Source organism: Electrona antarctica (assembly GCF_951216825.1).
Source record: "Electrona antarctica genome assembly, chromosome: 9".
NCBI lineage: Eukaryota > Metazoa > Chordata > Actinopteri > Myctophiformes > Myctophidae > Electrona > Electrona antarctica.
In genome coordinates, this window is record NC_136790.1 from 23,129,422 (window position 1) to 23,156,983 (window position 27,562).

At 43.7% G+C, this 27,562-nt stretch overlaps 1 protein-coding gene across 1 annotated transcript in view; it reads right to left on the reverse strand.

The window, feature by feature from the left end:
- The window catches only part of anks1ab (ankyrin repeat and sterile alpha motif domain containing 1Ab), a gene marked incomplete at its 5' end in the record, with an annotated part of 64,074 nt that overhangs the window by 14,494 nt on the left and 22,018 nt on the right, over positions 1–27,562 (reverse strand). Inside the window, 4 exons of the mRNA XM_079510609.1 lie at positions 1,799–1,906; positions 8,574–8,720; positions 17,569–17,667; positions 22,810–22,925. Of these exons, the coding sequence (XP_079366735.1) occupies positions 1,799–1,906; positions 8,574–8,720; positions 17,569–17,667; positions 22,810–22,925 (470 nt within the window). The remainder of the gene's footprint in view (positions 1–1,798; positions 1,907–8,573; positions 8,721–17,568; positions 17,668–22,809; positions 22,926–27,562) is intronic.

The window sequence follows — 27,562 nt, forward strand, 5'->3', positions numbered from 1 at the left end:
AGCATAATACGCTAAACCCGCTATTTGTTTTATGTGTTTAATTCGTGTTTAATCTGCCTCGTCACAATAACATTGTGACGAGGCGGACACGTTATGATGACGTAACCGGAACTCGGCATATAACTGGCTTGCAAGGGCTTCTGGGAATCTGAGTCCAATGCAAAGTGAACTAGGTGGTATGGACAGTCTTAGCTCGCTTTGCTCTTTGTCTATGAGTGGGATCGCGTAAGTGGCTTTTGTGTCGGCGCAAAAACAAACGATGGGACTATTTTCAGCCGGATTTTCATCATAAGTAGGTAGAATTACGATGCTTTGACGCCTCAAAGGTAACTGTAAACACCGGCAGTCAACGTAACATGTAATTATAGACTATAAAGCGCGGAATGAGTAGCAAATAAGAGAACTTTAAAATCGATTCTAAAATGAACCGGGAGCCAGTGAAGTACGGGGGTTATATGTTATTTTTAGTGCCAGTCAATAGGCGAGCAGCGGCGTTCTGGACCAATTGCAGTCGTCTAATTGACGACAATAGTCGAGCCTAGAAGAAATAAAAGCGTGGATTTCAGTTTCTAACTGTTTTGGGGGAAGATATGGTTTGACCTTTGCAAGGAGTTGGAATGAATTGCATTTTTATAATGAATTGCATTTTTATAGCGCTTTTTAAGTGCTCAAAGCGCTTTACAATGGTTCATTCATTCGGAGGTGAAGTGGCAAACAGTCGACGCCAGCGTCTTCACTTCCCACATTCACACACCAATGGTGGCAAGCTCACACCGACCAACTCATTGGAGGCAATGTAGGGTTCAGTGTCTTGCCCAAGGACGCTTTGACATGTGGACAGGAGGAGCCGGGATTCGAACCGCCGACCCAGGGATCATTGGACGACCTGCTCTACCTCCTGAGCCACAGCTGCCCTGGAAGAAGCTGTGAAGGAACTGTCAAGGATAATGCCATGGTTCTTTGCAGATGTGTGGATATTGGGTTTAAGGGTGTCCAGGGTACTGAGGGGTGAGGCCAAGTGTTGATCGAAGATGACTATTTCAGTTTTGCTCCGGTAGTTGAGAAATGGGCCTAAAATTTGAGAATGTAACCATTGCTATGCAGGACAAGCTTTCGTTGGTCTCATAGCTGTCAATGTTATTTTGCATGGCTGTGTTGTTGAACACATACACAGCTTAACGTCAAAGAAAGTTACACGACTGACCCACCCAGGTGATGGCAATAATACTAATATACTGTTTCTCCCTCTGTCATTTACTTGTATTTCTAGTTTATTGAAATAATGTCATGCACATTTGTCCAGTGGGTTGGAGAGGGACTTAGCAAAGGGATAATTATTGTATATTATACACTACATTAGACACCTCTTCCGCACCAGTATGCCCACTACATTTTCAAATGTACTGTATCTTTAATATGGAGACTAGGAAGAACAGCCCTAACCCAATACCATATTAATCTAATGGCTCTTTTTGTCTACATTAACTTAGTAAACTGTGCCTTGCCTTGAAACATATTTGGTTCGTATTTGGTTCTGGATTTGTTTCCATATGCTATAGCTGAGATTGATTCAGATAAAGTTCTCAGAACCTTTTTCTATTCTGTATTTCTGGAACTAACATTTGGCAAAATAGCAATTCTACAAGTTCACAACCTAATGTATAGCCTACTGTGATTGTCATAGGTATTAAATATACAAATACTCAAGTAAAGTACAGATACTAAAATAATGTACAGTACTCATAAATGTACTTTGTTACTGTCACCCACTGTATATTAACTCACTACCACTTCTTACCATCATATTGGAGAGACGGTTGGACTTGGTTGGTGCCTCTTCATAGGGCCTTTCCGCTAGTGAGGCAATGATCCTCCTCCTGTGTCCCAGAGCACTGATCTTAATAACCTGGAGCACAAGCACAACGGGGCACTAACGTTAGCTGCAGTGGCGTGCACAGATAGACACTAGAGCACCCCCTGCCCTTTTGGCAATGTGCCCTTTTGAAGAAAAAAAAGAAAACGTTTTATTTTTGTGGACCAGGGTGACATTGATTAATTATTGATAAAAAGCTTCTAATATATTATTTAGGCCCCAAAATCTATAAATCTCACACTATTAGGGCAACCGGCCGGTTCCACGCGCTGCACAAGGTGCCCTTTTTTCACTTGAGCACCTGCCCCTCTAAATGTCTGTGCACGCCACTGGTTAGCTGGACTATCCAGCCACATCAATTTCTTATGCAACGTAATTTATAGAGACTGGACTAATACAAATACATGATCCAAAATACACCCGACACACAGTCTGTGCCGTGGCACACAACCTGGCACGCCTCCACGAGCAAACAGAAATGACTCTGCTGAATAATTCAGCCTCAGTCTGTTTCACAGCAAGCTCACAGCCCTGTGTTCTCGGGATGCTATAATTCACTGTAGCGCTTTGTGATATAGTGCTGAGATAACAGTAGAGGACTGGCTGATTTATGGACAAGATAACAGGCACTATGCAAATACGCCTGTGATGTGTTAATGGTATGCAAATACTAGGACGTAGTATGTCAACGACCTGTTTCATTATATTCTTTGTACGTTGTTTTGAGCTGTTTTTAATTTACTATTTTAGGAGTTTTCATATAAACACCCAGTGCCTCCCCAGCAGCTCAATATTACTGTATATCTAACACTACTGTATATGTCTTTAATTATAACAGTTAATCGAACTAATCAATTACGGTATATAAAATAATAATCAATGATGAATCAATTTAAATAATAAATAATAGATTTTCTTAAAATCATTTTGAATTTAGTTTATTGTGCGAAAATAGCAGATCTGCAAGCTCACAAGACACTCACAAGTGCACTTGTAGATTAGTAGTAGTAGTAGTTTCATGTAACACAAATCATAATTTAGTATTTGTTGGTTTATGCAAAATATTCACAAATTATTAAAACATTCTTGATTATTCGAAATGGTACTTTGGGAGTCACTGTTCATTTGGAATTTCATTTATTTATTTTTTTTACAAGACATTCTTACTTTATAGGCTTCAGGTTAAGAAAAGAGGAAAGATGTAAGGCCACTGGTTAATTTTTAATATAGCTGTTGCCGGCATTGTTATTCTCACAGACACTAGAGGTCCTTGCAGACTGGACGACTGCTACAAATCCGAAAAACGCAGCAGTGTGCATGCAGGGATCTATAGCCTACGGTGTGTGAAATGAGAGAAGACTTAAATAACAATAAAGAACCGCAGGATGATTTGAGAAAGAAAATCACCTCATAGATCATTTTGATGCGGCACACTGCTGTGTGTTGGGACAGTAAAGAGTTCTGGATGCTCACAGGCAGTTTTCTGTGAATGACTGTGCACTGTGCAGCCTGCTGTAATAACCCATTAATACCAACGCTGCTACTACACTGCATCACACTGAGCTGCACACCATTTTTCACATATTGCTCATATCGTCGCTTGGAACCTTTTATGTCCAAAACTGTTTCTTTACACAAAATGGAAAACCTGTGTTCCAATGGATCCAGTGTAGGTATTATTAAAGATTAAGATGGAGTGCCACAATTTTTTTCCACCCTAAAACATGATCATCAGGTATTATTATAATATAAGAACGAAGAACATTTTCCAAAAAGTGTACAGTATTTATTAAAATCATGCTTTTATGTGGACACGCCCACCAGTTCATTAAGTATGCCTGGTTTGCCTGGTGGGTGGTGATGGGTGGTGATCCACCTGAACTGAAGCTGCACCCACAGCTGTAGTTGTATGATAAAGGGGGAGTGGTTAGGGGAGGGGCTGATAGTGTCATGTCACAATATTACTGTTTATTTCATTGGCCCGTCTGTCAAGGGTTCAGCCTCCAGGAAGAAACCCTAAATACAAAGTTAATACACCATTGCACATAAAAACGACTCCAGGGTGTCTAATGAAGTACTGTCACCTCATAGACACATGAAAAACTGGAGAAATACGAAAATTGTGGCACTCCATCTTTAAGCTTGTGTTAATACTTTTCGTTGGTTCGATATTTATAAAACCCACAGTTGCACAAATCGCATGCAAAAATACCCAACATGCAAGCTCACAATGCATCGCGATACGTGTGTTTTGAGCTTGTGTAGTCCGGATATTTTTGCTACTTTTGTGTGACACTGTAATACTACTACTAGTACTATACAAGAACGCGCGGTACAACAACCTAGTCGTAGTAGACGGTGTCGGACCCGGTCAAATTCGGCGACCTCAGAACTTTTAGGCCCACAAATCTGGCGTCTTCGTCGTTTTAACAGTTTTTGACTAACTTAATATAAGGAGATGTAGTTTGTTCTCGAACCAACTTTACGTAAGGGGCTTCGTTCCACCTTGCTGGTAAGCTACCGACTGTTCTCACCAAGCCGGGTGCCATTGTACAGAGCATTCCGTGAAAAAAACATGGGGCTGTAGCCTGTAGGCCTACGGAGCGTTTTGGTAACCTGTAATATGGCAAAGTATATAAAAAGTTTCAATATGAGATAAAATATTTGCTTTCTGTTTTCTTGCTGCTGCTGTTACTGCAGACTATTGGCCTCAACCCTTACACAAGCACCAAAGCTTAATTTATACAGTCATATAAATAGCAGATCTACAAGCTCACAGCACGTCATGACATGACTCATGATGCAACACATTGTGAGTTTGTATGGGCTATTTTCGGTGCATGACACGGCACCGCACGCAACACAGTATAAATCAGACTTTACAGGTTGGCACTTATTTTATTTATAGAGCACTACACTAGTTTAGAGATACCGGTATCCAGGGCTGACGCAGGTTTGCAGGCAGAAAGAGGACGTTTTGTGCCAAACATAAACTCTGTGGCAAATAAAAGTTAATGATACTTGTTCAGCAAGATAAACTTCACAAATGAACAGCCCTCTTTATTATTTCGATAGTGTAAAATGCAATGAATCACTGGATGTACTAAAAACCTAACGTTAGATTTTATAAACACACCAAGACGCAACGTCACCATCACTACAGTGTGATGACTTTAATGTCCCCGACTACCTCTGCGGCCTCATTTAGCGATTTCATTTCACCACGTCTTTTTTTTTAAAGAGATGTAAAAGCTTCAGAATTAACGACTGGGACATTCACTGATGTATTTTATGTCTTTGAACCAAATGTGAAAATTCACCAGCTTATGTTAACCACAGACGTTATTTCAGGAATCTAACCCATTTAAAAAAGAAAAAACATAGACCTCGAGCCAAGAGTACCAGAAGTGCAAACTCAGGGACGGGCGTCCTTCCAAGACTCTTCCAAGACTGCAAGACGGTAATATAAGCAGACCTTGAATTGGGACACAGCTAATAATGTGTTCTATATAAATGTTATGAGATGCTATACAGAGATGGTGGCAGTGGCAACGTTAGCAAGTTAGTTGCACCTCAATTGATCCATTTGGACACTTTAACTTTAGTTATGCTCCCTGTGTGGCAGTTCAGCCCATATACAGTAAGAAAGGCTAGATGGCTCACCCGCGCTGCTGGCCAATGGAGAGCTACGTCGCTACATGATCTTACCGAGGAGCAGCATAACATTGTGTCTATGGGGCACGTATATCTATTCTATGTCCGAGCATAGACATGGTAACGCCTCTGATTGGCCTACCGACACTGCCCGTCTTGCCCCAATGGTCTCACCAGACTGTCCTCCGAGACGCGAGGTTACTCCGTGGTGGGAAATAATACGTACAAGAGTACAATAAGTACAATGACAGCTTGGCACGTGCAACAGTAACTTGTAACTTTCATTTTTGTAGAAGAGGCAAACTAATATTGTTTGAATTGATTGATTGAATAATTGATTGAACACGTATTTGTATGATTTGATTTGGGTGTGTTCTAAATTAAAGTGTTAGTGTTTACTTGAATTGTTGATTATCGTGTATTAATCTAATTATAGTAAACTAATACTATTATACTAAAAAAGATGTCATTCTCTTGTATCGTATTTGTATTATTTATTTATGTATGTATTTATTTATTTCCCACCACGGAGTAACCTCACAGCAGACTATCCAGCATATAGCTATCCACCTCAGAGGAAAGTCTGGTAAGGCCGGCAGTGTCGGTAGGCCAATCAGAGGCAGGCGGGGCGTTACCATGTCTATGCTCGGACGTGGAATAGATATACGCCTATGTGGCATGTACTTTTTAATAACCATAACTTGCTCGATTTTCAACCGATTTTCAAACGTTTTGGTTTGTTATAAACGTCAGAGACGTCCGCATACTTATATGCTTTTATATGACGTTCATATAAAAATCATAGCCACGTTGATAACGTTTGTAATAAACCAACCCGTTTGTAAATCCGTCAAGATTTGAGCGAGTTATGACTATTTTTGTTTGAGCTGCCATAGAACATACTGTACTGTCAGCAAGAGTGATATTTGTTTGACTTCATATAGTGTGTTATTGTTGATTGATTGTTGGCTCCTGTATAGGGAACATACCAACATTGGATTTGTGTAAAGTGGGAAATTGAGTACAAATTATTATGTTTATATTATTATGTGGATATTTTGTTGAGTAATATGTGACACTTTAAAATGTGTACATGAAATGTAATGTCTCTGGACATTGGGGAATTAACTGGTTAAATTGTGGAATCAATTCAGGTTTGGTATGGTCCAGTGGGAGGGGCTTAGCCTATTTAAGTAGGGAGACCTGCCACACCTGCCACATTTCTTTCAGTAATTTTCCAGTTTTGGGCTATTTTTCAACCCGTGCCTTTCGGCAAACACCACTTGCTTGTGTCTGATTATGCTACTCCTACAGCTGGAAAATATAATATAAAGAGACCATTCTGCCAAGAAAGTGGAGTAAATGGTCAAATGTGGTGTGACTAATTGAACACTGACTGGACAATCATTCACTGGAAAATATCAAGACTGTCTATAGTAGTAATCCCTCGTCACACACAGCCAAGTACACGCACACATGTCCTCACACCAGTGCCCACATTATCTTTTCAACTGGCTTAAAATGTCCCCACAAATTGCTTTCTAATTGCCTGCTATTAAGCTGCAAGTAATGAGTAAATTGCACATTGCCTAATAGTAGTCAACAGCTTACTTAGTAATTTACATATCACCTGTCAGCAATCGTCAATTTATGTCTTAAGCAATTAGCAATAAGCAACTACTGTTGGTGTTGCTAATGCTTTTATTAGGCTTTTTTTATTTCAGCATTACAATCTGATTAAGACTCTCGTAGATGCCTTTTATCGATTTTGATTTGTGTAATTTTTTGTAAAACAGGCCCCTCCCACTAACTTTGGACGCCGATTACAGTCGAACGATACGGACTATGAAAATTCTGCCTGTGGTGTTTTAATCAGATAGGTCCAGAGATCATGTTTACCGTTTTTGTGAGATTTGCACAAAAGCTGTAGGTGGACCAAAAAGTGTGTTTTGAAGAAAAGTCAAAATGATGGAAAATCTATCCTGACGCAAATGGGCATGGCCTATATGGGGAGATGCGTCATGACCCAAGGAATCCAGGGAAAGTTCAATTTTGATTTTACGACCTACGGTTCAAGTTATAAGGCGAAATGTAAAGTGGGCTGTTATAGCGCCACCATTCCTGATTCATTTTAATAATTATTATGAATCTCCCCTCCAAGTGTTGTAACTGTAGCTCTGACGGTTTCTTAGAGAAAAATACCTTTTGTTGTAATTGTAATGCACTAATACATTAATTATTAATCAATATTTTGTTAAAGTGAAAAAAGGGCTTCGTTAGGACCTCAAGTCGATGGGAGATTTTAATGCACTAATAAATAAATAAAACAATGTCGGTCTGGCCTCTGGGTGAGTAGTCTCTCAAGCCAGACAACTCTTCCACAATCTTTGACTGCTACAGAGAATCTGCAAACGTTATAACCAGGGAGCTGTCATCTCTTTGTCATTTCATTATTTTAATTGTTGTAATTCCACTTCTGCTAGGCTTTAAACTAGACAGCTAGGCTTCGACTATTTTGATTTACAGTACTTGTTTGCATGACTGCAAAGGCGAAACGGAAGTGGGGCTGGGGGAGACAGCCATTCTATTTTCTGCACATATGCAGCACTTCAGAAGTAGATACTGTTAAGCCTAATTTAGAACAGGCGAGAATAGCAGACCTACCAGCTCACAACGGGTCACGTCCATGGCACACTGTGAGCTTGCAGTTTGGCTATTCTCGGCGTGCAACACCATTGCACCATGAATTATGAATCTAGCTTTAGGCGGAAGCATTTGAAAATTATCTGCCTCAAGAGACTACTTGGTGAGTGGACCATCACATAGCTGGAAGGTGTAAGACAGCTAATGTGTTCGCTAACGACCACACCACATATCCTTAAGTGTTCTTGAGCGAGACAACTGAGTCCCTGCTTGCTCATTCATTGAAAATTGCCCTGTAGATGAGCTAGGGTCAACTAAGTGCACACAAATCTGGCCTTTAACAGCGTCACAATTAAATTGACTGAATGTAAAGTAAGAGTGGATCAGTTACAGTAACCCTTACGTTAACAATCTCCAGCTCCCACAGGTTTTTGACACATTCCAGCGTGCGGTATCCACTGGAGAGGAAGTTGGGCAGGTACTCATGAAGACCCAAGCCATCCAGCCAGGAGGCAAGAGAGGTGCTGCCATCACAACCCAACGCTTTCACCTAGAAAGAGAGAGATGGGGGGGGTATAAGATGTATAAGATGATGAGAGGAAAGTATGACGTGTTCACAACTTCAACCATATACTGGTGGACATTGGCACCGATATTTGGCTTTTTTTAAAATATAATCAGCACCAGCCAATTCTTATTTTTTACTCTTTACAGACTAACAAAAGAGAAAAGCGTCCGATATTGATGAATCAGTAATGATTTATCAATATTGATTTATGTCGATTTCCTTTTCTTTGTCCTATCTGTATCACAGCTTTAGAGCATTGAGCAAGTGCACTGGTATCTAAACACAGGTTCATAACTTGTAGATTGATTGATTGATTGATTAATTGATTGATTGATTGATTGATTGATTGATTGATTAAATACTAGTCAGAAATAGCACGATGTACAGACATTTAGGCTAAAAGGATAACACAAAACATCTGAGGAACTGGGGATATTTGTTTGTGGGCAGAACTACCAGCCAGGGCAGTTCTGCTTGTTGTTTTTAGTTATGAGATTGTTTCACATTATTACTGTTGTATTTTATCAGATGCCTAATCAATTCTCTAAATATGGAATTTTTCAATGGTGTAGTGCTTCCTTGTCTCCTATGGTGCTTCCCTGTCTGCAGTTGTTGTTTTTAGATGAGTGTGTTGCTGATCGGCATCGGCCACTGAAAAAACATTATTGGTGTTGACCGGCGTCCACCAGGACTCCTTTTTTTCCTCTCAAACACAATTTACAAATAGCTGATGGTTACACAGCGGCATTCCGAAGCTCGCTATTCTAACTCTAACCCTAACTGTACGCAAAAGCCACGTAGTCGTAATGGCGGTGCGTCGTAATGCCACTGTCCCCATGGATCATATGCAGACCGTGGCCATCTTACCATATAAGTTAATGGCAAGGTCCTAACAAGGTGCAACTTCCCATTGGCAGCCCATTCATCCAAACAGAAAAGTCTGTGTTTGTTTCATAAAAATCCACTGTAGACTTGTTATGAGTTACTTTCTGTCCTTGCAGGTGATTATTTTTCTAAGTGTTGCAGTTTGGAAGTGCTCGTTAGATATCACTCAACTGCCCTGCGTACCACCTGTTTTGCACATAATGCAGGAGGCAGCAGGACATTGCTTTACTGAAAACGAGTGCTTCCTAACTCTGATGGCAAGATGGCCGCGGTCTGCAAATGGTCAATAGCTGATCTACAATCTTCAAGTGCTTATGGCACACTGCATCTGGCCAACAATGACCAAGTATATTCAGATGACAGCAATAGATCTGTTAAATACTGTGCACCTCACGAGGAATACAAGGGAGTTAGGGAGATGTTCCAGATTGTTTGGTAAACAGAGTTGAAGAGATTATTCAAACTTGTGTACTGTTAATTAGTGCACTATTCCTTCTGAGGCTGTCACACTGAAGGCAGCAGCTTATGTCGCTGTCAGCAGCTACCGAGCATTCATAAACCAACTCGCAATCAGTGATTATATTTACATTAGCTACATGCATGGCTGAGTTCTCAAGCCTTAGCTAGGCCATTTCTAATTATACTCCAAGTGTGATAGTACGTGTGTGCTGTTGAAACATTCAAGAGCCTCATGTGAGAATAATGTAGTATGCACATTCCGCCTATGTTTTTTGAGTGCAACCACTCCTATACAGAGCTTTGTGTGTCTCTGGCTGTGTCCCTGTGTCCCTGGCTGTGTCCCTGTGTCCCTGGCTGTGTCCCTGGCTGTGTCCCTGTGTCCCTGGCTGTGTCCCTGTTTCCCTGGCTGTGTCCCTGTGTCCCTGGCTGTGTCCCTGGCTGTGTCCCTGTGTCCCTGTGTCCCTGGCTGTGTCCCTGTTTCGCTGTGTCCGAGCACGAAAATAGTGGTTGGTTTGTGTCACTGTTGTGCAGCCGGTACCCTGGGCTCGTTCCTGTGGGCCTGGAAGTTCCCGGGGACCCCCCGGGGACCCCCACGCGCCACTCACTTCACACGGGTGTGATTTTTCTTTACATCTAGGGCAGAGGTTGCGGGGTTCCTACCATCGTGGCATTTCTGCATGCAGTTGTCCTCTCGCGCATGGAAAATTATTAAATACCATTTGAATAAAAAAAATCACACCCGTGTAAACTGAGTGGTGTAAGGCCTGTCTGACGTAATGAAATCATGTCTGACGTAATGAAATCACACCCGGGTGAACAGGGTGAACATAGCAACCATGCTCATTTTTTCTGCACTAACAAAGCCAGTTGTAGGAGTGGAATCACACCCGGGTGAACAGGGTGAACATAGCAACCATGCTCATTTTTTCTGCACTAACAGAGCCAGTTGTAGGAGTGGTTTACACCACTCAAAAAATGAATGACAATATTCAAGCATTCATTATGTTTTGGCAGCACGGCTCTGTTGTGGGATCTCTGCCCTTCCATACACACACATGGGATGTCGTCATAGGCATGAATGCCGCAAGCAGAGACCCCCCCCCCCACACACACACACACACAGAGCGGCAGCAACAATGACATCAGACAATGCATGATAAGTATCAGACAGACATGAAAAGGAGGAGCTGGTTTACTAAGAGCTTGCGGGTAAGCTTGTGTATACGTTGTGGCAGAAATAGGCTAGATGAAGCAGTTATAATGAGTGCTCCATAATGTGAATGGCTAATGACAGGCTGAGAGCCGAGCATCAGCTGAGTTGACAGGAATCATCTGATGCTCAGAAGCAAGCTTGACTATTGTGTCCTGCCAGAACCATTATTATGCTCTATTTGTTGTGGAAGATATTTTATTTGTACAACAAAAGTGATGACAGCCGATCTGTGGCACAGATCTGATTCAGGCTAGATTTGTCTGCCAGTGTAAATGGGGCCTTGGAGCATGCACTGCATTCTGTGTTTCTCTCCTCCCTCTACTGAGTCCCTCCTGCTGTCCTAAAATCCCAGTTCCAGCTCATCAGTGAATAATCATTGCTCCATTCCATTCCATTCCAATAAATGCAGCTGTGTACTTGCAATCAGCCCCTCTGCCTTCCACCGAGTCAGACAGAGAAAGTGCTGGTTGGGCTTTGTGTCAAATTCAGGCCTGTTTTGTGTCTCAGCCTTCTATTCAATATTTAATTATTGTTTCTATCAGGGGAACTAGGTAAGACCGCCCGGGTACCCTGTACATTTGCATCACATTATCACGTTATTTTCTGTTAAAATTAGGTTAGGTTGTCTATAGAGAAGTTATTTACATTTTTAAACTGATGGTAGTTTTGGTTTTATGGTATTTTGATTTGGCACTCACCAATTTGTTTCCCTGCCTTTTGTTCAGAATATGTTAAATAAAATCAGTTTCCTCCATTCTTTCACTGTTATTGTCCATTTAAAGCCCTAGATCAGGGGTTCTCAACGTTTTCGGCCGGAGACCCCCGGAAAATACTGTGGCCATGTCTCATGAGTTGTGACCCCCGAAACCAATGTATATATATACACTGACTACATACACACGCATGCAGGAATGCCTGTCCAAATGCACATTAGTTTAGACCTTAGACTCTAAACTAAATCAATCATTATGTAGCGTTCACACTGGCAGCTACAAAGCTACAGGCTATATTCATTTTCAATAGAAGCCAAAGCGACGCACAATGTGTTGAATAACCATTTCCACTCACCTGCCTTTCACACAATTCCTGCTTGTAATGGGGGAAAGCAAGTTATTTCATATCAGCCCAAGCTTTATATTTTCCTTCATATATTATTTCTTTCTCGTCGGATGAATGAGACATCAGAGCGAGCATGTTGATCAACAGATAATCTGCGTTGTTTTGTATCTTTGTATTGTGAATGTGTCGATGCCGCTGTGAACGCAACTATTACAATTCATGAATAAAACTAGTAAACTACAACAATCCAATGAGCTGACTAATGTTACTGATGACTACAAAGGTCCATGCTGTCCAGGGCAGACTGACTTAATGTGGCCCATCTCAAGCACAGGAGCAGCACATGTTCGCCAACCTTAATGCATGTTCGCCAACCTTAATAATGCATGTTCGCCAACCTTAATGCATGTTCGGACTAACGGGACTTCAGATCTATGGGCAGTCCAAAATATGTTTTATTTGTGTCTATATTGTGTATGCGCACAAAGTATGCAGAATAATAATTGCTAGCTATGTAGGCCTATTTTGTGAACTGAAGTCACCCAGTTTTAGAATCCTCGCCACTGTTCTTGGCCTATATACTATAAGGTCAGTGCTGCTGCTGCTGCAGAGTATATTTTTTAGACAGTTCCTGGAAGGTAATCAAATGGAATGGTTTTATTATACTTCCATCCTGTCCACAGCACCTGCACCCTCGTCAAGTACTACCCAGACAGGTTTTCCAATCCTTCCCCCTCCCTGTACGACCTCAGATGATGAACAGAATCCAACACTGATTCCACAATCACAAGCCTCATGTAGCCAACACATGTTTGGTGTGAAGAAGGTGGTAGGAGAAGCAAAAAACATATCGCTGGAGAGTAAAAAAATAGGCTGTAAAACATATGCTCTGAAGTAGGAAAACTAAATATGATTAAAATGTAGTCGATACGTCTCAACTCTGGTTAACCATTTCATTAACACTTAGCCCGCTAGCATTTATTGAAAAATTAGGATCTAATTCACGCCAGCATTTTTCCCAGTTGAGCTCTTATTTTGAAAAGCCACATTTCTAGACTACCGTAAGTGAACACAACCTAGTAAGTTGAACAGGTCCTGGACAGGCCTTGTTTACAAGATGGGTCTATACCGGGGCACTGGAGGGCTCCACATCGCCGGCTCTGTGCCATCAAAGAAATGTTGTTTTGACCAAAATAGGCTGTAAAACATATGCTCTGAAGTAGGAAAACTAAATATGATTAAAATGTAGTCGATACGTCTCAACTCTGGTTAACCATTTCATTAACACTTAGCCCGCTAGCATTTATTGAAAAATTAGGATCTAATTCACGCCAGCATTTTTCCCAGTTGAGCTCTTATTTTGAAAAGCCACATTTCCAGACTACCGTAAGTGAACACAACCTAGTAAGTTGAACAGGTCCTGGACAGGCCTTGTTTACAAGATGGGTCTATACCGGGGCACTGGAGGGCTCCACATCGCCGGCTCTGTGCCATCAAAGAAATGTTGTTTTGACCAAAAATGCCATCTGCGACAAGGAATAGGAGATACAGGCGATTGAAAGAAACAGATAGAATGGATTATTATGGTGAGGACGATCTAAGATGGGCGATCCATTATCATGACAACAACAGGTAGCTACCCGATGCTAACGCAAGTAGCATTATGGCTTGATCGATCGAAAGCGCTATAAAAGAGCAATTGCCATTGATTTATTCTACGGAATCTACGCCAATGGCAGTAAGCGTAGTAGCGCAAAGAGAAATGCGCAAAAAACTATATGCATACCATAGACTGTAAAGATGCATACGTTGCACTTAATCACTTCCAGTCCTTCATGCTCATGGATACATTATACAGCCGATCCCCACATAATCAAAGATAGTTAGCATCAGCTACACCAGAAGGTCTCATAACATGCTGGGTGGTAAGGTCATGTCACACAGTCGCAGCAGTCTGGAATAATTTCAAAGCACTCTCACGTATTGCAAAAGCCAAAAGATGACTCAAGCAGACAAAAAAACGAATGTCCTTAAACTGTCTTGGGCCTTGTGTATGATGTGCTGAAATGGCCTACTACAGAGACCCACAGCCAGTTTATGCAGAATATGCACTAATCATCATATGCAGCATTTGCTTTATTGATGTTTTATTATCATTCGCTGAAAGCGAAACCTGGCACATAAACACTTTTGGGTCCGTTTCTCTGTTAGACAATGGCCATTAAACAACTGCATTTTTTAACCAACCTAATTAATAACACTAGAAAGAATTGCCAGGTCCTTACCACATGGCTTGCCTCACCCAAGTCAGTCATGCTATGCTACTTACAGTATACACTGAGCTGGGATCAAACCCCTGGTGGAGTAACTGGTTTAGCAGGCAGTTTGAGGATCCAACAGAGTTAGATTTTGTCAGAAGCGCCTTTAATAATTTTGGTTCAATAACTTTTTAACCAACAAACAGACATAAAGGGGGTTCAATAGTTCATCACACTGTATATTTGCCACTACTTCATTCAAACGTTCCGTACAAAACAAGTCATATAAGAGTCACGGTGTCATTTTTTCACTCCCCATAATTTTTCCACTCTCCTCAGAATCTAACTCCCCACCGGTGCTCACATTGAAGAGAGACAGCCGGGGACATACAGTGATCTGTTGCCGGGGGACAGTGACCAGGAGTGATGGCACTGATGGGGGACAGTGACAGGAGGGACGCCGGTCACAGACACGGGGGGCCCGTTCTCTCTTCAATGTGAGCACAGTTAGATTCTGACGGGAGTGGAAAAATTACACAACAGGTGTTATAAGGAGCAGCAGAATTCTATATGTGAGAAGTCCAGCCTTCTGTGTGCATCTACAGTTACAGCTTTTAGGGACTAGTCAGACTGTGGTGAGGAGAAAAGTTCCACCTGGACTTGTACCCCTTCGTGAACTGTCATCTGCTCATCCCATGCAACTTGGCGCAATGTGAGCTTGTGTTTCAAACACATACACTGATAAGTGACTGGTAACTTCTAGCTTTCAGCATTGCGAACAGTGTTTCTCAGTAGGTGGTTGCGCATGGTGGGTGAACAGTCAGCATGCCCTGAGGTACGCTTCCCCACCTCTGCTAAAAATAGCACAACAACACTGGATAGGATCAGAACATATCGTTGTTTAGCCCATTGACTGCATAAAAGAGGTACGCAGTGAGGAGGAGCCATGCTCGTACTTCCATCCATCATTGTCTCCACCAGGCCGAAGGCATGGGGAGAGAGTATGTTTTGCACTCCGTCCGTGTGTCCGTCCGTCCTTCCGTCCGTCCGTTACCAGCTAATCTCCGGCACCGTTAACCCGGTCGATGCCAAACTTTGCACACACACTCCCTGGATGCCAACGATGAACCTCTGCCCCACATTTTCCAGAATGGCCTGTTATAGCGCCACCATGAGGCAGCTTTTCACATTTTTTACCTAAAACTGCACGGATCTGCGTGAAATGTTGCATGCACACTCCCTAGAGGCCAAGGACAAACCTTTGACCTGCATTTTCCGCATCTGCCTTTTATAGCGCCACCAATAGGCCGACTTTTGTAAAACACATTTTTTTATATTACTCCTCCAGATTCTGTCCAAAAATCTCACAAATCGTTACACAGTATCTCTATGGTCATGTGCTCAAGTCGGATCTGTCCGATATTTCATATTCCATCCTAATTGGCTATAATTGGCTTTCACAGTTTGCAAGATTGCCCCGTTTTGAACAAAAGCCTCAAATCATGAACGCAGCGTGCAATTTACGTGAAATCTTTCACACATTTTCTTACTAGGCTGAGGAATATATCCCACCCTTTTCACATTGGCCTGTTATAGCGCCACCAACAGGTTGATTTTTGCAAAACACTTTTTTGGAACAAAATGCCTCAAATCATTCAATTGCCATCAAAGGCATTTTGCCAAACATCACACACACACTCCTCTCCTCCTGGTGGAGACCTGTGCCCAGAAGGGCACTTTTTCTAGTTGTGTCTGTGTGGTGCATGTGAACACCTGGTGCTCAAAGGGCAAATGGGGGAAAGGCTATGATTGGCTGTCTTGGAATTGGTTTATACATACAGTATTTTTTTTTATTATCTTTTATTCACAATGGTGACATTTGTGCGATCTGGTTTATATAAAATGAAGATTGGAGCTATAGAACTTTTCAATCACTGGTTGAAAATGCCTGAGTATGTGCCTGCCAGCTGTATGTCACGGTCCCAAGTACCCGGCCTATACTCCTCCAATGACTGATGTCACTTTAAACCGACAGCTGTTAAGCATCAAACAGACAGGCAGGTATAAGTAAAAGGTACTTTCACTCATTTATAGAATCTATGGTTTTGGCATTGCACACTAAACTTGCCCATAGAACTGAAATTGGCTAGTAGCTAGCTCTGGTAGCGACTAGCTATCGTCAATAGCATTGCTTGGTTCTTACAAACTTCAGTGAATTGACTTTTCTTGAAATAGTCCAGAAGTCAGAAAATAAACTTCAATATCTAAAAGGTTTAATAGGACTTTATAGCCTACATTGAAACCCTGCTACCCCATGACTCCAGACTAGAGACATTTCTAAAAGTGCCTGCTCCATGCCCATTGCTATTTAAATACCACACCACACAGCTAGTGGCCGTCTCCACTAGGCCGAAGGCATGGGCAGAGAGTATGTTTTGCACTCCGTCCGTGTGTCCGTCCGTGTTGTCCGTCCGTGTTGTCCGTCCGTCCGTCTGTCCGTCCGTCCGTCTGTTACCAGCTAATCTCTGGCACTGTTAACCCGGTTGATGCCAAACTTTGCACACACACTCCCTGGATGCCAACGATGAACCTCTACCCCAAATGTTCCAGAACGCCACCAGGAGGCCGACTTTTGTAAAACATTTTTTTTTATTTTACTCCTCCATATTTTGTCCAAAAATCCCGCAAATTGTTTCACAGGATCTCTATAGTCATGTGCTTAAGTCATATCTGTCCGATATTTCATATTCCATCCTGATTGGCTAACATTGGCTTTCAAAATTTGCAGGATTGGCCCATTTTGAACTAAAAGCACAAATTGACATAATGTTAAGAGTAGACCAACACGCCCATGCACAGGTGAGCTCAGTGCATTAAGGGTTTTTATTAAGTGCTTAAAATAAAAATGTGTGAGAACCCTGCTGGGTTGGATGCTGGGTTGCTGGTGAATAAATACCTTGGGCAAGCCGCGTGCTGCATGGAGGATCTTCTTCCTGTGTCCTGGGTCAGTGATCCCCATGTCTCTGAGATCCTGGTCCTCCATCACGTTACTTCCCTATTTGTGAGATCACATCACACAGACACACGCACAAACAGAGACAGAAAACACACACATAGATATGCGTAGACACACAAACACATGTACAGACACACAAAGATTGACAGACACGCACACGCACGCGCACACACACGCACGCACGCACGCACGCACGCACACACACACACACACACACACACACACACACACACACACACACACACACACACACACACACACACACACACACACACACACACACACACACAGAGACAATAGATAGACATACAGTAATCAAACAAGAACATATTAGTATAGTACAATGACTATAACTCAAACACAATGGCTTGCATCCATATACACAGTGTATATGCGGTGTAGATGTAAGCACAAATAGAGATCTACTCATACACATGCACAAGCAGGCGTTGCGTGGTGGAACGACTTTGGAAGTCAAATAAATTGTCCTTGCCAAAAGTAAGTAATCAATCTGGCCTCATGCAACTGCAGCCATGTCTGCAGTGGCCCTGAACTGCTCTGTTACATTGCGATGCGTAAATGAAATGATCCATGAGTTAATTAACACACAACCCCCACATTCAGCACTGCAGTTTATAGCGGAAGCCTAAATATAGGCCGTAATGTTTCCCCCTAAAATTATGACTGAAATCATTGTCACTTAATTTTTGCCCCACATCACTGTTCATATTCAGAGCTCTGCTTGCGTTGTCATCTTGTTCAAGTTTATAGGGAGGAATAAAGCTACAAGGAAGGCCTTGAAAATGTGGAGCTAAGCGTTTTCTCCCAGTGGGCTGCTGCAGATTGATTCTCCCTTGCCAAGAATGTTAAAACATGCTGTAGTCTTTAATCAATCTGCTCCTGTTGGTGGGTTTCAGAGCACAATGCAGCTGTGAGTTTGGAGAGCCTTTAGCGTGGCGCAGTTGGGGACTGTAAGATTACATGCTGATCGCTGGAATAAGGATCAAAATAGGAAGCAAGGAGGTCTGATGTAAGAGATGGAGCCAAAAATAGATTCACTACTTTTATTAATGAGAGTTTATAGTCGGCTGGTGCCCTGGGAGAGTCGATGGACTTATTATTCATACTGCCTTTTGACCATGTGATGGGAATGTGCGGTTCAGTTCTCGCATCGCTTACGAGCTGTGCTAGTTTTGATTTTGACTTGGTATGACTGGCAGATGCTGTAGTAACTCTAAGTCGATAATTTTAATGTACATGCTTGTCGTATGCATTGATGCATTCATGAATTACAGCTGTGCAGGAGTTGTTCGGAAAAGTCGCACGCACGCACGCACGCACGCACGCACGCACGCACGCACGCACGCACGCACGCACGACAATATACTGTATGTATGTATGTATGTATGTATGTATGTATGTATGTATGTATGTATGTATGTATGTATGTATGTATGTATGTATGTATGTATATGTATATGTATGTATATGTATGTATGTATGTATGTATGTATGTATGTATGTATGTATGTATGTATGTATGTATGTATGTACGTATGTATGTGTACTGGATTAAAATGTGTAAGGTTTAAAAAAGGCAAAAGCATGCTCTATTGCACTGGCCTAAAAGTGGGTCCTTAAAAACTGCTTCAACATTCTGAGATTTGTATTTGTATGTATGTATGTCGTATGTATAGTAAATCAGCCATGCCTCAATCAGTGTTCAGGTGTTACCCAGAGTTATTGTGTAGGTAAAATAGGCTCTCTCTCCCTCTCTCTGTCTCTCTTTGTCTCTGTCTCTCTCTCCGTCTCACTAATCAAGCTCTGGTCTGATGTCACACAAGAAACAACAGACAACGTTGAGAACCCCTGGCCTAAAACACAGATTTGTGTTGACGTCGGGCATGTACAGTCCAAATATATGTGTCCACAGTCCATATATAGTCCATATATATGTGTTCAGAGTAGACACAGAATACTGTACAAACTCACACACAACATGACTTTATACAATAGAGGACAAGCCTTGCGCCGCCAAGTTTATCAACTTGCCTATGGGTTATTACAATGATAACATGTCATGAAACATTAATCGGCGTGTTCAGGTTCCAGCATTGGATGGGTTATTGCGTGGGTGAAATGGTCCCTCTATCACTCTCCCTTCTTCCCTTTCCCCCATCCCCCTCTCCCCCTCCTCCCTCCCTCTTGCTCTCTTTCTCTCTCTCTCACTACACTGTCCCTTGCTCTCTCCTTCCGTCCCTCTCTCACTGATCAAGCTCTGGTCATCCATCACACACGACAGAAACCATTAACAACGCTGATTTGTGTGCCGTCACCGCTGTGATGTCAGGCATGTCCATATTTGGGCCCTTTATATTAGTAACGAAAGTGGTATTAGCTTGCATTGGTGGTGTTATTGCAGTGACAATGATCAGCATATTCAGGTTTTAAAGAGGTTCTCTCTCTCTCTCCTATCTAGTAATAGCTATGGGCGTCCCATTTCTGGTTGCATGAAAGGATCACAAAATGATAATCATCTTGTTAAAATTATGGGCACACAGTTGTGTATAATGTATGATCTCTCAAAAGTTACATCCCATCCCAGAGCAATCAATATGCAGAGCGTGCTGCAGAATGAATGTTCCTGCACTCTAGCTTTCTCTGGGGGCGCACGTACTTTGAGAAACTTTCTGAACCGAAGTGTTATGAACTGGAGCAGAATCTCGGAACCAACTTTCTGTGTAAGGGGTTGGCCAAGGCCTGGCTGCCCAGCTGTGTTTTATTATGTCAATGGTGCATGCACGCGCGTGCATATGTGTGTGTGTGTGTGTGTGTGTGTGTGTGCGTGTGTGCGTGCGTGCGTGCGTGCGTGCGTGCGTGCGTGCGTGCGTGCGTGCGTGCGTGCGTGCGTGCGTGCGTGCATGCGTGCGTGCGTGCGTGCGTGCGTGCGTGCGGTTTCGTCACTTATATTATTATTACACTCACTCAATTCTAACAATCAGAATGAATTAATTTGTGATCATCTCAGCTCATATTCTGCTATCCTGTCTGGTCTACAGTTACTTGTATTGTATTCCACTAATACTTGTCTTCCCATAGCTCATCTGTCCACTTCATTCATGCTGTATGCTGGTGTCTGACAGGTCAAATTGTGAAAGGGCATCAGAAACAATCACAGCCTTCTCCCTGAATCCTCTGACCTTTTCCCTCGTTTGTAAACTCTCCACACGCCTGTAAATATCCTTGGGTAATTTGTCCTACGAGGCAAACGATTTATCTCCTCGATGCTTCAAGTCCAGGAGACACATTAGTCAAGGCATGAGAGTGAACATCAGAATGCTTAATGACCCATGTTCCTCATCACATTATGTCCCGAAACACTCTATCACAATGAAGAGTTCCGCTCCGCCCATAATGCAGAGATACCGAAAAAGCTGTTCTGTCCTATTAACCAACATGTAGGCTATACAAACTGTATGCTCATGTTCATTGATAGCACGGTTTTAAATCCACAGATCATCAGTTATTGATCAGGTCTTCATTGTCAACGCGACCTTATTCCTTATAAAAAGATGAAAGTGGTCACTCTCAGACATTCTTTGTAAGAGAAATTCCTGATATTATCTCCCCTTGACAAACTTCCACTTGTGGCAAGCAGATGTATCTCATGGCCCTTAGCACTGCTGTAATGCTACACCATGGTCTGGGGCTGGCCCACATCAACCCTTGGTCCCTTGGGGCCTCGTTACTCACAATGTACTACCAGCTTTTTTTTAAAGAGTAACACAACTGGCAATCTGAAAGGGTAATACTAGGTGTTTTGTGCAGTCTTGCCAAATGTTACAGATCAAGTGTCCTAGAGCTGTATGTTAGGGGGAACATGATATCGCTCTTAGTCGGACCGCAGAAGTTAACTGTTAACTAAGTGAACTCATCAATACATAATTTGACAGAACCTTTAAAAAATGCAGTGCACTTCGTATGAAATGTGTCACTGCTTTCCAGAAACATGGATTTGTCCAATTTCAACTGATACCATCAGCTGAGGGCAGCCAGTAGAGCTTTGCATAAATTACTTAACAACTGTACCGTAACCCCTGTAACAAAATGTAAAAAATATAATATAATATATAAATATAATAATCAATATCCTTTTCTATGTGGCCAAATGTTAACGGGCAAACTAACTATCACGTACTGTAACCACTCAACCACAAAACAATTATAAATTATTATAAAATAGCCAATCTACAAGCTCACAAGCTCTACTACAAGCGCATAGATCAGATTTTTTTGTTTTTGGTTAATTCTCTCACCGTTAATGACTTAATGACTTAAATTGGGACGCCAGGGTTAAAGTGGTTAACGGCTATATGAGTATTATTGCATGCTGTGTTCGTGTTATTACACATGCTACAGTTATTGCAGTGTTTATCTCCCAGGCATGTGATGTGATGTGATGTGATGTGATGTGATGTGATGTGATGTGATGTGATGTGATGTGATGTGATGTGATGTGATGTGCGTGAGTGCGTGCGTGCGTCCGTGCGTGCGTGCGGCCATGCGGCCATGCGGCCGTGCGGCCATGTGCGAGTGCGTGTGCGTGTGTGTGTGAAACAGAGCAGAACTGGTTTAGTGAGATTGAGTTTAACCACACTGTATGCAAGAAGCATATTTAGAATAAAGCACAGTGCTGTATGTGGACAGATTGTGCGAGGCTCAGGGATTGTGCGTCCAGGCGATCTGCCTGGATCTACACAAAGGTCCAGGCCAGAAGCCGCATAAATCAGAGGATTTGCTGAAGGAAGGCAAGGGGTGGGGGCTGTGGGGTTGTACAGTAAATGAGATGGCATGATCGGGAGGATGCTGCTGGGAAAAGTTAATAGGTTTTGGTCGTGATTTGTCTTACCCTTGGTGACAGCTCATATACTTTACCGGGGATTCACAGTAGGGCCATAAATCTTTATGCATGGGGTCATGCACTGCAAGAGGGTGAGGTGAGGAGAGAAGAGAATGGCAAGGCCACTAGAGTCAAGTGCCCGAGTGAGAGAGAGAGAGAGAGTGAGAGAGAGAGAGAGAGAGAGAGAGAGAGAGAGAAGCAGGTAGGCAGGACCATAGGGAGTGCTGTGAACTGGAGCAGACAGACTCCGACAAGAGGTTGATCGTTTGCACGTGACTCACCATGAATCGCAGGTCGTCAAAGCCGTTGAGCAGGAACTTGCTCTCGTACTGCGGCAGCCCCACATGCTCCAGCCACTCCCCCACTGGCTGGTCCAGGGCTTTACCGCAGGCCCCATCTGCCGAGAGAGGGAAGCGCTTCAGCAGGGAGAAGCCGTTCAGCCGGTAGCAGCGGCACTCCGAGGACGACACATGGCATTGCCACATCATCCTCGGCCAGCAGGGGCAGGGCCAAGTGCGGCAGCACCAGGCGGAGTGAGAGGGAGACAAGGGTCCAGGGTCTAACTCAAAAAGACACAGCGGGGAAGGAGGAGGGTAGGAGGTGATCGCAGGTCGGCCCCGGTTCGAGCCCTGCGTGGGGTGGGGTGTGGGAGTAAGGGGGGTGGGGGGTCTGGGTGATACGACTAGGCTTAATCTCTATAAGACTCTGTTAGTGCTTGATGGTGTCAGGTGAGGGTGGAGGTAGTGGAGGAAAGGAAGCCCATCTGAAGCTGGGTGGTGTTAGTTACACGTTGGACCGAGCCATTGTGGCATCTTCCAACAAACAGGGCTCACTAAACACACTTTAGTGAGCAGATGAGCGAGTGAAAAAAACGGGTATAGCTTGTCCAAAAGGGGGGAAAATATATATAAATATGTGTATACTATACTGTATATAACAATAGAGTAACACTACAAGTCAAAAGAGAGGAAATAACTTTCAGGCCAAGACAAAATGGAAACTAGTTAGTACTACAACGAAATCCCACATTTTCCTGAATCCCACATACTCGGCTTAAATCATCTCCATAATTTTGTTTTACACCTTTAGAGTTAGATTTAGAAATATCACTATGTCACTATCCCCAAAATTAAATTGGTCAGGGTTTTCACCACACATACTTGTAAAGCTCTGGCTGAGTCCCATGGCTTCATTGGTCAACCTCTTTGAGAGCTAGGAACACGTCTCATAGAATGAAGGTAGCAGCATTCTATTGTACTGTGGAGGTACTCGTGGAACACACGTATTCTTACACCCTTTTTCTGTTTTGTTCTTTGCACTCCAGAATGATGAGGAATATGCTCAGGCAGACAGAGATATTGTAAATCCTACATCAAGAAAAAGAGAAAAGAACAAAGGTTGACTGAGGATTTCCAGCGTGTTGTTGATTCCAAACTCCTGATTTTGCAATGAAATCCAATGATAGATTCCTTGATAAGGCTCCAGGTAAGCCGTCAGAAAGCGGCTCAGTTGTCCTTGGTGTTGCCAGCGCTGCCGGTGTTGCCCAGCATTCACTCTCACCAGGAGGCTGGCTTGCTTTGACTGCTGCTCTGCTCAGCCAGAGAACGTCCTTATCGTTTCTACAGAGCTGTAAAATCCACACTCGATCCGACAGCGGATGGCAGGTAAGCCTTTTGATTCTGAAGCGGAGGGTGCCCACAGGAACGTGGAGCGGGTTCCGCCGGCACTATTTCCAGGGGCAATCAGCCCCGTTCTAGCCCACCTGGTTCTCCTCCTGCGCTGGGTACGGACAGCACCACAAGCCCCTATGCTGCTCAAGGCAGAGGTTTGCTGCATCCCCTGCCTGTCTCAGACACGCAGGCAGGGGCAGACACGGTCACAGCGGCTGCTCCTGGCTCGCACACTACGCCCCCTCCTTCCTTCCTCCTCCTCCTCCTCCTCCTCAGCGTTCGCAGGGCATAGTGTCCCCGATGTTGGGGAGGCTACACACGAGACCACAGCACTGCCCCGATGCTGGGGAGGCTACACACGAGACCACAGCACTGCCCCTGGCTCAGCTGCCACAGTCACCACGTCCTTCCTGCATCCAGAATGTAATGCTCATCCCCTCCTCATCCGCGCAAATCTCTCTCTGTCTCTCTCTTTCTCGTTCTCTCTTTCTCTCGCTCTATCTCATCATGCTCCCATCCCCATGCTATGTGTTTGCACTGCAGGGTTGCCGTATGCTGCCTGATGGGTGCTGCTCCGCGTAACCAACACTCTGTTCCTCCCCTTGTCTCCCTCCCACTATACTGTATCAGCTCCGCACTCACTCCCTATCTCTCTCTCTCTCTCTCTCTCTCTCTCTCTCTCTCTCTCTCTCTCTCACACACACATATGTACATACTCTTATATACAGTATTCACACATGCACGTCACTCGTCTCTCGATTCTCTAGCTTCATGTCCACTTCTCCCCTTCTCTCTTCTTCTTTTACTCTTTTTGTCTCTCTCTCTCTCTCTCTCTCCCCCTCTCTCTCTCTCTCTCACACATGCACACGCACACGCACACGCACACACACACACACACACACACACACACACACACACACACACACACACACACACACACACACACACACACACACACACACACACACACACACACACACATCTCTCTGTACCCTAACCCCATCTTCTTGAACACAATTCCGCTCCATCTCACTCTGTCTCTCTCATTCTGTCTCAGAGTCTGTCTGTCTGTCTGTCTGTCTGTCTGTCTGTCTGTCTGTCTGTCTGTCTGTCTGTCCTCTGCACTGATTAGACTTGCACAGAGGCACTCTGATCTTGCCACTGCGGAAAGGACACCAACATCAGAGACAATGAACAAGCATTGGGAGCCCCAACTCAAGACTTTTCTGTAAGGAATGACTAGAATATAAAGGGATGATGGTCTTACTCTGGCCTCATTCTGCAGCTTGAGCACTGATTCCACAGCTTCTTCTTTGACAAGTGGTATTAAAATGAAGGCCATTTCCAACCCCTTCGCTTATTAGCAGATAGCTTTAATTCATTTAGATCGCACTTTGATGATAGACCGGGGGAGGGGGGAGGGGGGTATGGGACGACCAGTATTGATTAATTTCAGCAGAACTCTGTTGGCTGGGAGTGGGGGGGAGAAGAAAAAACGCACGCACGCACGCACGCACACACGCATGCACGCACGCACGCACCGCACCCCCCCCCCCCACACACACACACACACACGCACACGCACTATAGCGCATAACCACGGCTCTCTAGTCCCATTTCATTTCTGTATCAGCCGTTCCGGCTGCATGACGGAGCGGATGCTAATTCCATTAGCGCCAGATGCTCATGTCACATCAACCCTTTTAGAATACAGCAGTGGCAGCTTGCTGTGCCCAGGTTTAGACAACAAGCACGATTAGGCTACATAAACTTTATCAGGAACGCCGTTGCAAAGACAAATAGATGCTACCGCAGGACTGTTTACGACGTTTCGACACAGACTTTTACATCCATGCAGGAAGAAGTATGGGTAGACTATAGCAGCACTCTATACACTGTCTATGCAGCCTCACTCCCTTATGTCCATCACTGGCCTTATCTGAGTGCAGCTGCAGGCGGAGCATAATTATGCAGGTTTTTCAGGCTACTTGCAATCGTCTTACATCCCCTGTGCCAATTTGAGAGCGCCAAGCAGCCAGCAAAGCAGCCAGTCAGCCATCCAGAACAGAGGGGGAGTTGGTGCCAAAACAGAGGAGGCGAAGTGAGGAGGTGTATTGATTGAGAGCCCCATCCAGAAATGGCTGCGTGTTGCCCAGTTGCGGGCAGTCCGTTGTGGTCAGGTAAAAGGCCAGGCCAGGTCTCTAGTCATGGCTCAACATGGCTCCAGATCAGAAGGCGGCACACAGTAACATCCTCGTTGTTCATTTAACTCTTGAGTGTGTCAAAATTGACCCATGCTCAGAATTAAATGAACATTGAGTATTTGACTGTGTTCCTACTGCCAGAAGGGACGGCAGTGGCTCAGGGGTAGAGTGGCCGGGAAGAGCAGCAGGATGGGAACCGTGAGGTTCCCAGTTCGATCCTGGGCTCCCCCAGAGTTAGTGTCGAAGTGTCGTTGAGCAAGAATCTGAACCCCTAATTGCTCCCAATGTGTAGGTTGGTGCCTTGCATGGTTTCCTTCGCCATGGGTGTATGAATGCGTGAATGTAATGCACAATCTGTGTAAAGCCATTTGGATAAAAGCGCTGTATAAATGCACCATTTACCATTGTAGAATGGCACCCTGTACCAGGAGGAGAGAGAGAGAGACGGGAGAGACAGAACGAGAGAGACCAAAAATGAGGAGGAAGAACAGAGGGAGAGGACAAAAAAGGGGAAAAACATCAAGTGCAAAGACATTGAAAGAAGAGGATGCAGGGAAAAAGGAAAGAACGGTAACCATGTGACAACTGGAGAGAGAGAGAGAGCGAGAGCAGGAAATAGATAAGAGGATAGACAAAGACTAATAATAGAGGGGGCTGGTGATGAAACGTGTGCAGTGGATAAGATGCTAATGGGAAGTAAGGAAGATTGAAGTGGGCTAATTATGATTCACCAAAAGATCCCCTACCCCCCACTACCGCCACTCATCTATTTACTTGTCACTCCTGAGCCCAACGCCAAAGTCAGCTTCACTCAAACGAATACTCCACCGTCCAATTACAGCCATTCATCAGGGACAACAACACAGGGCAAAACAGGGCCTAATTACTGACTGATGGAGGGTCTGGTATGGGTGGTGGTGCCTACTGCACCTACTGCTGCCGAGTGGGCCGAGCTGTGGGTTTCTGTACTGTCTCAATCCAGTTAGCTCTAGACTCATATAGCAGAGAGAGCAGCCATGAAGGCTTGTTTACAGGCAGCGTTAGAGGTTGTGCCTAGATAAAACAGCGTCTCTTTATCAGAGTCAGGAGAAATGTCACAAGCTCGTCGTCACCACATCCCATGTGCTGGAGAAAATGAGCCGCAAAGCTGAATTAATTCA